The sequence below is a fragment of the Styela clava genome, chromosome 9 (assembly GCF_964204865.1).
Source record: "Styela clava chromosome 9, kaStyClav1.hap1.2, whole genome shotgun sequence".
Taxonomy (NCBI): domain Eukaryota; kingdom Metazoa; phylum Chordata; class Ascidiacea; order Stolidobranchia; family Styelidae; genus Styela; species Styela clava.
This window is the reverse complement of record NC_135258.1, coordinates 14,686,923-14,700,958: the sequence shown is the minus strand read 5'-3', so window position 1 is coordinate 14,700,958 and position 14,036 is coordinate 14,686,923. Positions and strand designations below refer to the sequence as shown.

Genomic DNA, 14,036 nt, shown 5'->3' with positions numbered 1-14,036 from the left:
TCGATGTGAATTTTTTCGAATGGTTTGTCAAATTTGGATATAGTTTACTATGAAGAAGACACTTTTTATAACAAAAATCACGCAGCGATACATCTCTCGAATGGAATATATATATATATATATACTGTATATTTATTTCCTCATTGCATTGCTTCTCAAAAAATGCCATTTGAATAATTTCTTCGCCATTGAAGAACCCTCTGTACTTAGCATCAACTTTTCTGCGTTTTGTTGCCATTTGTCTAATTATAATTAAAGTATAGGCTCATTAAACGAGTAATTGTGAATTATATACTTGTTAGGTTATAATATATATAATTTAGTCTGCACGTATCGCACAATAAATTCAGTTACGTAAAAATAAAATCGTCAAAACAGATGTTTTGTTACTATAATTCAGTCAAGCGTCGCGGGCCGGATTATATTACTCCGCGGGCCGTAGGTTGCCGACCCCTGCCTTACTGCTAACGCTCTGCCCGCGGCGTTCTGGTTGTCGATATTGTATTTTGGCATTTGCAGTAAGATACAAACTTTTACGTTTTTTTTTGGCAATATTATGCTCCATCCGTGAGACTGATAACCCGACATTTTTTGGCTCACTAATAATTATTTCCCCAAATAAACCAACCGAGCTAGATGAAATTGAGCGCTTGAAAAGCTTGGAGACCTTGACAACAAAATACGTCTTTGGAGAGCTTTTTCAAGAATATCGTCAGATATCAGTGGCTGCTTGTCCTTGTTCCTGTTTAGAGAGAAAGGCGCGAGTCAACTTCGTCCTGAAAAATCATTGCCCTCCTCCCCAATTCTTGGCTTGGCTACGCTCTTTTCGTTGCTTCGGCATTTTGCCATCAGATGAATTCACCTCGATTCTTTATATAGTACTTCATTCGATGCAAGAACCGGTTTTGGAAAAATGGTACAAGGTTTTTTTTTGATGTGATAATTTTTATTTGCTCAACTATTTGTCTGAAGCAATAAGAAATTACTAAAGTCATTTGTCATGCGGTTATTGCAAAACCTGATAAGCGCAACCGCAACATCTTTATACAGTATAGTACTGAGCTTTTGTGTGACTAAACAGTCACCTAAAGTCCTAAAGTACGTGATTCATGCCTTCGGTGAATATGCAGAAGTTTGAATGCCTAGACGTAATAATTGACAACTCGCAATGGAAGTTTTAGACAATAATATGACAATCACTCGACAGTTTTCTTTATTTTTAAACATGGAACGCCGATATATAATTGTACCTTTAAATTTGGAAATAAATTTTCCATATTCATATACTTGCACATCTCACTAATCAGTTATCACCTGTTAGTCGTTGGTTATCACACACGCAACGGCTATTTTGCACGGTGTTGGGTTTGTGAGCAAATTGCAGCTAATCTGATAACGAAGGGAGACCCCTGAATAATGACCCGTCGCCCATATTCATGTTTATTTGTTTTCCTTCTCTTTTAGTGGATGCACGCGTTCAATAAGTCCTGAACTCATATTTAGTTTGTTTGTTTTTTCATTATTTTTCCCTTTTTATTTTCTGTAAATTGTTTTATTTTTGTGAATGAATCGAAATAAGATTCATACAACAATCTCGCAAATGGGTATTTTCTTGGGGTTGAAGGTCATGGAGCCAACCATTCCATTTCTTACCCTGTTTCAGTGTTGCCTTGTGAGAGATAATTTACGTATAATTTATACCTGATTATTGTTATTCGTTTATTATATTATGATTTTTATTTATTGCATAATCCACATTGTGGAATCATAAAAAAAAATATATATATAATTTAAATGTAATAAATACCCATTTAGATGATAGAATATTTTCTAGATTATTTTAGCATTCATTTAAATATATTTGGATTATTTTGGCGAAAAATGGTATTTTGCATTGTTTTTCTAGTGGCAAAGAAGTGAAGTGCAGTTCATGTCTGCATGTAGACCAGTAGACGTAGTCACATAACTTGCTTATAAATTATAAATACCAAAGATAATAAATCACTCATTATATCACAAGCATACCGTAACTACCGGTATGCTGTGTGTCAACTAGTCTAAGTGCTGAAGTGTGTTAGTAGTATCGCTATTTCGATACAAAAAAAACAATTACAGTAAAATATGAAAATTCAATGTCTGAATTTTCTATTTAGCCTACTTACTGACTTACAGGATCTTCAATAGATAGATTGATTTATTTGAAGACTCAAATAAATAAAAGGAGAAAGCGAGCAAAATCTTTAAAAAAGTTCAAAACATGAGAAATATTATGTACATATTATATCAGTATATATATCGGTATATAGCCAATATATAGTCTATACAATATTATACAATAAACACAAACCTTGTAAAACAAGGCAAGGGCCATAAAGTCAGAAAGTATATTGTTTCTTTGTATTATTCAATATTAGTGTATTTGGTATTCGGAGATTGCAGAGAGAAAAAATTTCTTCCATAAATATTGGGTAATTGTCTAATGTCCTTTCCAGTGCGGTGTGGCTCATTGTGCTAAGCGTTAGGAATACGCTCGCCACCGCATCTCTAATTACTTTACGTGGGTTCGCAGGTTCTAATCCAGTGGTTCTTAAAGTATGGGTCGCGACCCAAACATGGGTCGCGGAAGGTTTAAAAATGGGTCGCGACAAGGTCGTCAATGCAAGGGCAATCTAAGAGGAGAAGGACGAATTTTCAGCTTTCCCAATGTTTCAATTCAGCTTCTAAACTCTGGTATTTAAAAATAATGAAATAAAAAATTTCATTCACGGAAAGAACTGTCTTGAGCTCATTGTTACATCACAATTCTGATATGCCAGTCACGTGTATTATTTTTATGGCATCGGTAACCATGCACGTCGCTTGTCGTTGTGTTGACCGCATGGAATGTCGTCTTAGTGGATTAAAATAACCAAAAATGGGTGTCATTTTGGTAATGAAAATTGTAATAGACGACGCAATGAAAAAGCTCGCTTCTCGACATTAGATTATTCAATATCTAGAGAAAATGTGACTTCATCTCGAGGCACCATTTACCGCGAACGAAGCAGTGCGTGCACATGTGACGAGTAAAAAGTTGTATATTGCGAGAGATACCGAAGGCCAGCTAGGATGTCGTGTTTGCGACGGACAGCGGACGCCTTTTCTGCTACAATTCCCGACAAGGCACTTGTGCGAGCGAGGATATTTGGCACTGACGGTTATCAAAACTAAGCTCGCAATCGCTTCGATACCCGTGACAACTTGCGCATTGCGTTAAGTAAATTAGAGCTGTGTATTGAAGATATAATGAAAAAGTAAATTTCAGTTTCATCAATCTCACTGAGTCAATGGACTGTTTCTGATAAATAGTTGTCTGTATTTGAGTCAAACTGTACTAACATTAAAAACACATTTTGCGTTTTTTAGGATTGGGTCGCGAGTATTCATAAAACTCAGATTTGGGTCGCGCTCGAAAAAGTTTAAGAACCACTGTTCTAATCCCATGTGGGGGTCATGTGCGAGAGTATTGCTGGACTCCTCGCCGCTGTAGGGTGGTTCACGTAACCCCTGGGATTACGGCTTCCTCCACCATCAAGTCCATGCTTCTGAAAACAAATAACTAACTAATCCCATACCCGTCATGGAATGGTAACCGGACGAGATGCCGTGGTTCGCTACATGGTCAAGCCATCTTATGGACTTTCCTCTCCCCCGGGATAAATATGTAAATCCTATCCTACTTGGGCCTAGAGTAGTGACGTAATTTTTTGATGGCGGAGTCAGGTGGGGGTTAGGATTAACATGACACAAAAATCGTTATGCTACGCCCACTAGACTGACTAGAGGTACGAGTCCGAATACTTAACAGTAACACTCATGATATTAAGATTGATTGTTGAATTTGGGATTCCTATTACTGTTTCATTAACTTTCTCATTATTGAATATAGCATAGGCGCTCTGTATAATCTAATAATAATCAAGCAATCAGACAGCAGCGATGGCGGAACAAAAATTTGAAGTATCACAAGCTGCAGGAATTGTGCGTGATGCACAAGGATTTGCATTCATTCCTGCAACTCAACGTCCAGATGGTTCATGGAGAAAAGCAAGACGAGTGAAAGATGGTTATGTCCCTGATGAAGACGTAGCTCGGTACAAAAACAGAGCAGCAAGAAACCGAGCGAATGCTCCAGCATGCCCCGGCTTATCTTCCAATCCCAATCCTGTTTCCATGATAAAATCGACTGAACGAACGACTTTAGAAAAACTCAGTTCTCCAATTGAAAGTGCTTCTGCAGATAATAAAAATTTATCCAAATCAGCGAAAAAGAACTTGAAACGTAAAGAACAACGTCAGAAGAAGCAAAACGAGATGACGAAAGCTTCTGTTATTGCGCAATATGAAACGGTTAAAACGGAAAATGTTACAGATGGTACTAAAAGTATAAATGAAAAACTTGCTTCTGTTGCAATTAATGATATCAGTCAAAGTCAAGATGACGACAGTGCGAAAAAAATTAAAAACCTAAAAAAGAAACTTAGACAAATTCAAGAACTCAAAGAAAAAATAGACTCTGGGGTAATAGAGAATCCTGATAAAATGCAACTTGAAAAAATTGCTAAACAAGATGGTCTCGAAGCAGAACTATGGGAATTAGAAAAAGGTTCTTAGAATTGCTATAGGTTCCCATTTTAGTGACGCTGCATTGAATTTGTTCGAAACATGTTCTGCAATTTAGCATTGATATATAAAAAATGATATTGGTATCCCATAATATCCAAATGTCATATTGGTTATTGCATTAATCTAACCCAGGGGTGTGCAACATTTTTGTCGGTGGGCCACATAACCAACATCTAATCTAACTGGGCCACACGAAAACAAGAGAATGCGACTATCGCTTAGCCCTGCAGTAATGAAAGGCATCGAGAAAAACAGCAAAAAATTTAGTGCAGCGAAAAAAGCAAAAAAACTTCTATCTTTACTCATCTTAGTGACTTTTAAAACAATAACAGTCGGATTATAATTTCATGCTTAACGGGAAATAGTTTAAATGTTGACAAGAGTTACATTAAAATGCTCAGCGGTCTCAGTTGTGGCCCACGTCGCACCTGTTGCACACCTCTGGTCTAAACGCACGTATGTTGGCATTACATATTGAAGACTCCATTGGTGTTGCATGACCATCATTTGACCCAGGAAGAAAAAACAAAGGAGTTGTTAACTTTATATATTATCATTAAACTTTGTTGAGATGGTATGTTAAAGATATTGGGTATAAGCCTGCTTGTCATCTGACCTAAGAAGAAAAAATGGAGTTTAAAACTGTGCAGTCTTTATATCCTTAATGAATTCGGTAGAAAAAAAATTATCATCTTTTTTCCAGCAAGCATTTGTGCATTATGTTTGGAAGTTTCCCTGTAATGTGTGTTTCTTAGTATATTCTATCCATCTCAGTATGCTATTATTTTTTGCTCTCTTTCACCTCCATACAATTCAAACTGATGAAATTCTTTATTTGGAACTGTCTAGATTTTAAAACTTAGAATCTGTATACTACATCAGACATATAAATTGAAAATCTTGATTGATTGGGCTGTCCAATATTTTACACTATACAAGATTAAATACTTCCTAATTACATTAAGACATTTTTGACAGTTTAAAAAAGTTGAGTTACAAATTTGAATACACAAAGTAAGTGATATTTGAAAATTAAAGATGAAACTGTATATGAAATGTATTCAAATTGTATATGAAATATATAAAAGTTCAATCTTCCAAATTTGAAATACAATTTCCAAAATTTATTATTTATTAATTTTTTTTGCGTAATCTTACAAAGTAAATTAATGTAAAAAGTATGAATTAAAATTGATTTCAGATAAGAATCCTTAAATGACATACTACTGTATTTTCCAGGAACTTTTTTAAAACTGATTTTTCAACTGTATTGTAATATTTTAACTCAAGCCTCGTTTCAATCATTACTTACTACCAAATAATGTACCAATAATTCTATATAAAGGTCAGTTTATACTTCTGCGTGAGTGTCTGCGACCTTGCTTTGAGTAAATTTTCATGGAAAAAATATTGGAGACAGACATTCGATCTATGAGAATGATTTGTTTATTTTTGTAATAGTTACTTTTTAATCATCAATATATTATTTTTGTTACTTATTCATATTTTGACACACAAAATTTATTTAACAACATAGGCAAACTGACAGCTTGGCTGAGAGTTCTTTGTTTGTATTGTTCAGAAATGATCTTTTGGGGAATTACAATACTTTTAGACTTGTTAGTATGGTGTGATACGATTTTCGCTATTTGTTTGGTTGATTGTCATGGCTCTCAATTCCAGCAATCATTAATAAATATGAGTTATTATCATTTGATAGCCTTATTTTACAGAGATTTGATCTAGTAAATTCAATCTTTGTTAATTTATCCAACAAAAACATGGCGCAATACAAAGGAGCAGCAAGTGAAGGTACACGGGCAATGCATATGCAGAAAAAAAGAGATAAAGAAAAGGAAAAATTAGAACTCATGAGAGCAAAGATTGTTAATGTAAGTAAAGTGTCATCATTCGCACTTGTTGAAGTATTTTTCTTATTATGCGTTTTCATGCTTTCTCTCAGAATATTACGTTTTACAAGCAGCGTTCAGTGGGGGGACCTACTTTATTTTAGAATAAACTGAATATTCATTAGCCGTTGTCCTGGATTAGTTGGGGGGGGGGGTGAATGCGAGATCATTACCCTGCAACTTCAACATGTTTAGACATCTCCAGATAGTTTTTTGTTATAATCAATGTTTTCGCGTCAAAATTATGTTTTATGTTGAAATCTTACAAACTTAAATTTAGCATATGATATATTCTTGGTGCTTGACACTTTGTGCTTTAAAACACACTTGCTATAATCTATATTAATAATTAATCAATTGCATTGTGGAAGATCTTATATACCAGGGAAAGATGGAACAAATAGTTTATAGATTCTGATTGTATTTATTGTGTTATGTCAACTTCTTTATTTCGTTTCAGGAAAATGCAATCAAATCAAACATACATAATAAATTTTCTGCCCATTATGATGCAGTCGAAGCAGAACTCAAGTCCAGTACAATTGGTGAGTTTTTTTGACTTTTTCTAAAATTGACATCTCAGATTTTGAACAGGGATAGCTTAAATATTGGTAACCCCCACTTTATTAAATTAACATTATTAAATTAAATGATCAGTATACACATGTTTCTCAAAGCACATGCAAGCAAAAAAGTTTGAGAAGCACTGCTCTATTGGTATGGCCATTTGCTGCTATTTACTGCTTGTGGCCAATTTTTAAAATATTACAACTTGAAAAGTTATCAAGCCATTTTTTTATAGGTCTTGTAACACTGACTGAAATGAAAGCAAGACAAGATCTTCTTGTAAAAGAAAGGGAAAAACAAATTGCAACTTCAAATGAAGAAGCAAGATTGTAAGTTCAGATTTTGTTTTCTCTGATATATTTCTCAATGTGTGTATCAACAAGAAACACGCTGTTGTTTCTTTTAATACAATCATTCTAAGATAGAAAATTTTACTACGAACATAATTCCGGAAATCAGGAAAAATGTCTTCTGACAAGTATTGAAATATTTGTGGTGTTTCACACTTCCTAGTCTCTAGATAAGATAGCCACTTGGATAAGATAACCACTTATTCCTCAAAAACATCAAGATTTGAGAAGACAACTATTATTCATTCAGTTAAGCATACCCAATTAAATTGATTATGATAACGCCCAAACTGAGATAGTTGGGAAACCAAGATTTGAACCTGCTGTCTCCAAATTACGTAGTAATAAATGTACCGGTAATTTATTGCTCTTCAGAAAAAAGAAAGAAAAAGAGAAAAAACGGAAAGCGGAAAAACAGATTCAAAAATCGACTCTATCATTTGATCCAGAAGATGAGGAAGAGGAGGAGGAAGGTATGTATTTCTTCTGTCGTTGCTAGTTTAAGAGTCTTGTTCTGAGCTGTCACAAGATAAAATCACTTTTTCACTTTATACAGAAGAAATAGCAATTAAGAAAAAACCTAAGAAAAATCCAGACGTTGATACTAGTTTTCTACCTGATCGAGACAGAGAGGTAAGCACATTCACTGAAATTTGTTTCCTTTTTTCCACTTTTTCACCAACGGACAATATTTGGATCTTGTCTTAATTGAGCATGATAATATGTATTGTATAATAGTCAATGACACTCATCCAAATCATTCTGTTCTCAATTTCAATTTTTTATACAATGCTTATTAAAGGCTTCCACTCTGAACATGGCTCTGTACAAGCAGAGGTACGGTAACTGTATAGATAAGGAAGTACTATTTTTTGGAATCAACTCGTTCAATCCACATTTTGTCATAAATGTGGGATAAATATTTATTTATAAACAAATACAAAACTATTAGGTCACAGGTATGGGTTAAATCAGAGGTTCTCAGCCTTTTTCGATATACTCTTTTGGGTCTCTTCACTCTTCTCTCATTATACATTTGTACCGTTATTTGGGTCAATGTTTAAAAGATTCTTAGCATGTGTTACCCGCGACTTGCACTCTGGCTTTTGTATAATTTATAATGTGTCCATAAAATTGTATTGTAAAAGAAGTATTAACTAAACAATATTATTTAAACTGCATGAAACACAAAGTATTTCTTCTGTCCTTATTCCTCTGCTACTGGGAAATGAGATATGGTAAAGTGAAATCTCAATTCCCATTTCATGCTGACCTTGTTCTACTCCTAAACCGCACTGAAAACAAAACATACTAAAGTTTTTCTTTGTCTAGGCCGCTGAAAACAGATTACGAGAAGAATTAAGGCAGGAATGGCAAGAAAAACAAGAAACAATTAAAAGTTTGTGATATCTAATAGATCTGATCATTGTTTATTGGACTGATTATTCATTTTCGATAATTATTTTCACCATCTTTAGATGAAGAAATTGAAATCACGTATAGTTACTGGGATGGATCTGGCCATCGAAAGAAGACAAAGGTGGAGTACAATATTTTTTATTCGAAGTTATTTTTTCAATCAGGACTCTATTACAAACAGCGACTAAGATGCGACAAGCTAGCTGTATACTGTTGTCACTTGGCAGTATTCCTTTTTTCATAATAATGTCAGTAGTTAGTTGTATGTTGATAGGATTTGGAATAGTTTCAATGTACAATTTTTCAGCAGTCATGCTGGTATGGTGATCATGCATTTGCTCACCTCTTGCTGTTATATTTTTTGGTGAAAGAACAAAATAGATGTTTTTATATACTAGAAAATGCAGAGTTGGGTTTTAGGTTTAAGCTGCAGTTCTAGGTTTAAGCTGTTGATGGGCGCCAGATACTTCCAGTCACTTCTTTGCTCATGTTTTTTTATTGGCCTTAACAAAGCAGGTTATCTCAAAGCAAAGTTAACTACCATGCTGATATGCCAAGAGCTTTTGACACTATGTTGTTAGCGGGGAATTACTGTACACGTTTGTAAATACCAATTGACCAGAGTCTTGGGAGAAAATCAGGTCATAACTATCAGGAAAACAGAATGTACGGGTATAAGAAAGTGGGATTGAGATGATATTTTTGTCTCTTTTTGTTTAAATGTCCTTCCATAAAAAGCACCATTTTTGGTACTCTTAACCAATAATTAAGGCTGTATGGTGTTAAAGAACATTGCAGACTGAAAGCCACATCATATTGATTACAATAACAGTGGATGTTCGAGAAAATATTCCTTGCATATTGAAAGTTGGTTTATTCTGTTTATTTTATTTTCAGATGAAAAAGGGGAACAGCATTCAGCAATTCCTTATTAAATGTCTTGAACAATTAAGAAAAGATTTCAGTGAACTTCGATCGGCAGGTTAGTATCTAGAACAGGGGTGCACAACACGAGTGCTAAATGTGACATGCCATAAGATTGCATGTGGTTGTGTCATAATATTTTAAATGAGCAAATTTATTCGAACATGCCTAGCTCACGGTTTTATCAGAATCTAGCAAGTAGTCTTATTGTCTGATTTTACAACTTTTTTATCAACACCTTAACATTCTTCTGTTGTCAGGAAAGCTCTGAGGCTATCCCATTAGCTTTTTTAAGGTTAAGACTTGGTAGTATTTCTAACGCTGATAAAAGATGAAAGCACTTGAAAGGACTAAAATCTTCCTGTTTTGGCATTGCTTACCCAATTTGTTACACTTCGGATGAGGTGGAGGGCATGGGATTCGAACTTAGGATTTTAACCTGTCATACCATCATAGTGAAATTTACCCACTAGGCTATCACGCATACGACATAAAGTGTATAAAAAATCCATTGCATTGTATTATTGACTGGGTTTACTGAATTTAAATTGTTTGCCACATTCACCTTTTCCATTTTCCAGTCCATTTTCATTATATTTAGAAAATTACAATAGGCTATCGGCAGTGGCGTAACTACCCATTGGATCTTGTGGATAAATCCAGGGGTGGCACGTTGCTGGGCGGCAAAATGTGGCAAAACGTTTTAAACGAAGCGGAAAAACGTTTTAAATGAACCAAGGCAGTCACATTAAACGACCTAATTTATCAATGCAGCAAAAAAATTACACAAGATATACGTCTAAACCAGGTGTTTTATGGCTCGTGGACCCCTTCCAGCGCCTATTTACACTCGCGGTCTTCGTGTTCGCCATTCCAAAAAACGAAACGTGTTGGATTGTATTATGTGTTTACGATCTATTATGGAATGCAAAAGCAAACCACAGCAAAGAAACCGATGCCAACGTCTTTCACCGGGGTTGATTTTTGTCTCGGTATTTTGGAGTTCAGATGGACGTAATGATTTATTGCTCATTACATACGAGCAATGCCAGCATCAATCACATTCTCTGGCATCTCAATTTACTTTGGTAAAGTCAATGGAACTGTTGTTGTTGTTGTTAGTACATCTTTCTGTGCTTGAAGGCCCAGGAACGCAGCTATTCATGTGTTCATCCAAAACGGTACTGTAGTTCAATTTTCGTAATTGCATCTATAATACGCTAGCGAAGTTTATCTCGCAGTCGAGTGGAACTGCCATTCTGTATGTTAGACCAGGCGGCCTACCGGCGAACTATTTTCATTGTAGATTTCAAATTCCATTATGATCAAACAATTCACGCACAAGAAAGTGAATACAACCTGTGATCGCAAATAATCCAATTCAGGTAATGAAACTGCCGTGGAAAGTATGCAAACGAAGTCGCTATATAATAAATTATTAGTCTTGTGTCGTGGCACCCCTCAAACTGCTTCGTGGCCCCTGTATGTAGGGAGCCCTCGGGTGAGAACCACTGCACTAGTACAATCAAGTGATTTTACATTTAAAAATGACGCTACAGCGCTGGACGTAATGCAGTGGTTTGCAAACATCGTTTATGTGAATCAACACCTTATTTATTCACGATTCTCAAGCTTTACCTCACCGTTGCCGTTTCTTTCACAAGCTACGAATAACGAAGTCAAAATCTAAGTTGATAAAGTTTTACTTGAGATTGACTATGGGAGAAAGCAGGCTGCCTGTGCGAGCAATACTGCCCATTGAAAGTGATTTAGTCAAGACATTATCTTTTGACGATTTAATTTCTGGATTTGCTTCAATGAAAACTAGACATTGAATTTGGAACTTTCGATAAAATTTACTATTCACTGCTTTAATTCTTCTGTTGTGTGGAATTTCATTCAGCTTTTACGACGGTGTTGAGGGGACGGCATTTTGCGCAAAGATCCATGGGCGCCACATTGCGCTGTTACGCCACTGGCTATCGGCTATGAGAATTTGATGTATGTATGGCTAATATAAATCTGCCAATGAACCTCCAAGCTCCAAGATTAGGCTCATCTTGCTATAGCAAATTAAATTGCGTGCTTTTGCCTGAATCTATCTCAGAAAAACATTTACGTATTTCTAGGTGTTGAACATATTATGTACATTAAAGAAGACTTGATTATTCCACATCATTATACATTTTATGATTTTATTGTAACAAAAGCTCGAGGAAAGAGTGGAGCTTTGTTTTCATTTGATGTTCATGATGATATAAGATTGATAAGCGATGCAACTGTTGAGAAAGATGAGGTATGATTTACACTTTTACAGAATAGGATTTACATATTTAGGAAAGCCGACAAATTGGCTTAGTCGCACCTCTCGTCCACTTACCAGTCCATTCTGGGTGTGAGATTAGTCGGCCAGTTATTTTTTTCCGGAAGCATGGCCCTTAATGGTATAGCAGTCTCGACTACATGAACCAACCTATGCCGGCGAGGAGTCCAGCATTCCTCTCGCACATGTTAGTGCTGATTCGATGATAATTTAATTTTCTCTCACTAGCCAATATTGAGGGTTTTTCGCAATATTGAAAAATAAAATATCATCCTTTCAATGCAAATGCCTCGAGTATCTGAATATAAGATGTCAGCTCTATGTGCTTAGTTTAATGTTATTCTCCAAAACGAGTTTTTATGCTTCATCTTTTTAGATTTTGTCAAACAAGTATATATCCCAATATTGTATAAACTTTGTTACGAACCTGCGGTTAAAAAGTATAGAAGAAACCATGCCCATAGTGTGAACTACTTGACTGAAGTTGTTGACAATATCTTTTTAAGAACTAGATTAATAAGCCTTCTTTTTATATTGGTGAATCACCATTTTTCAGCATGATTCATAGATTCGTTTTCATATCCATGTATGCTCAAGGTATGTTTCATTTCAGTCGCATGCTGGGAAGGTTGTTCTCCGACAATGGTATGAAAAGAATAAACACATATTTCCTGCAAGTAGATGGGAACCTTACGATCCAGAGAAAAAATGGGATAAGTATACGACAAAGGGTTCCAGTTCATGAAGAATGCAATTTTGCAGTGTTGGATTCATGGCCAGCCTCCAAGTTTTTGGGATGGATAACACAACGCGTAAAGCTGTTTTAACGCTACTTGCCATTGAATTTGAACTGGGCTTGGGGTGGGATCTTTATGCATTGCAGTTGATACTAATATGCCTGATTACATGTCCACTAGAACCGGTCTAGCGGACTATAAAAGGAAACTATTTCAGCATAATAAAGCAAGACTAAAAAGCGTTAGTCTCGTCTTGTAACTCAAGCTAATATCTTCAGTAAAATCGAACATTTACAGTTTTGGAGTTACGGTGAAATGCCATTTGAATGTTTTAAAGACTGATGCGTTTTAACAGTTTTACTGTTAACAAATTTCTTCAATAATTTAATAACAATAACTTCAATACTGTTAATATTGTTTTTCACACATGCCATCATTAAGAACTGTGTACTTAGTGACATGGCGAAATACCGATACCAGTACGGTAGCTGTGCCTCAAACAACCACGGGTCGGATCATGCCCTTTACAGTTTTCAAGGCCCTGAGATCTCAATTAAGACCTTGGTGCCCTATTATAAGAAGTAATAATAATAATGTACAGTGCAATGATGAAACCAGTCTTCATGTTATTTAAAATTAAATATAGAGTTTCGAAATTCATTACTGATTGACGGCCAAATTATGATTAATTTGCATGATGTGTTTTGAAAATTTTTTCCATGCCTACAAACATTTATAGAAGTTTATGATGATACTTACGAAAAAAAGGCTTCATGTTTTGCAACAGTATTTTGCTCTGTTTGTAAGCAATTCACTGATAACTAACATTCCTTCCTCCAAAAGAACCAACCGGGATAAATTAAATTGCGGTCAAACGTTTGAAAGACTTGTGCTTTTTAACAGTGTTACTGTTGAAAATTATCAGTCATTAAATTTGTTAACTAGCATTCCACCGAAACTCCAATACAGACATCTAGTCTTAGTCCATGGCCAACTGCACACTTCGTCGTCCAATGAGCATATATATATGCACATTGCTTGGTCAGACCCCTTACGTCGACTGCCGACGTCATCGGGCACATAGCTCGCGCACGGTCAGATTTCCATCGTAATTACATGGTCAAAACGCTGGGCGGGAAAC

At 35.4% G+C, this 14,036-nt stretch overlaps 2 protein-coding genes across 2 annotated transcripts; both read left to right on the top strand.

Moving 5' to 3' along the window:
• The first annotated feature begins 3,899 nt into the window (after window positions 1-3,899).
• On the top strand, window positions 3,900-6,399 carry LOC120339157 (partner of Y14 and mago-like). The gene has a single exon (XM_078115966.1). The coding sequence runs from the start codon at window positions 3,979-3,981 to the stop codon at window positions 4,651-4,653; it is 675 nt and encodes a 224-aa protein (XP_077972092.1). The 5' UTR covers window positions 3,900-3,978; the 3' UTR covers window positions 4,654-6,399.
• LOC120339561 (protein FAM50A-like) lies at window positions 6,399-13,679 on the top strand. Its single transcript, XM_039407718.2, has 10 exons — window positions 6,399-6,557; window positions 7,036-7,120; window positions 7,378-7,471; window positions 7,868-7,965; window positions 8,049-8,125; window positions 8,825-8,891; window positions 8,971-9,032; window positions 9,809-9,893; window positions 11,965-12,131; window positions 12,772-13,679. The coding sequence occupies exons 1-10, from the start codon at window positions 6,447-6,449 to the stop codon at window positions 12,901-12,903; spliced, it is 978 nt and encodes a 325-aa protein (XP_039263652.1). The 5' UTR covers window positions 6,399-6,446; the 3' UTR covers window positions 12,904-13,679.
• The last annotated feature ends 357 nt before the right edge of the window (window positions 13,680-14,036 follow it).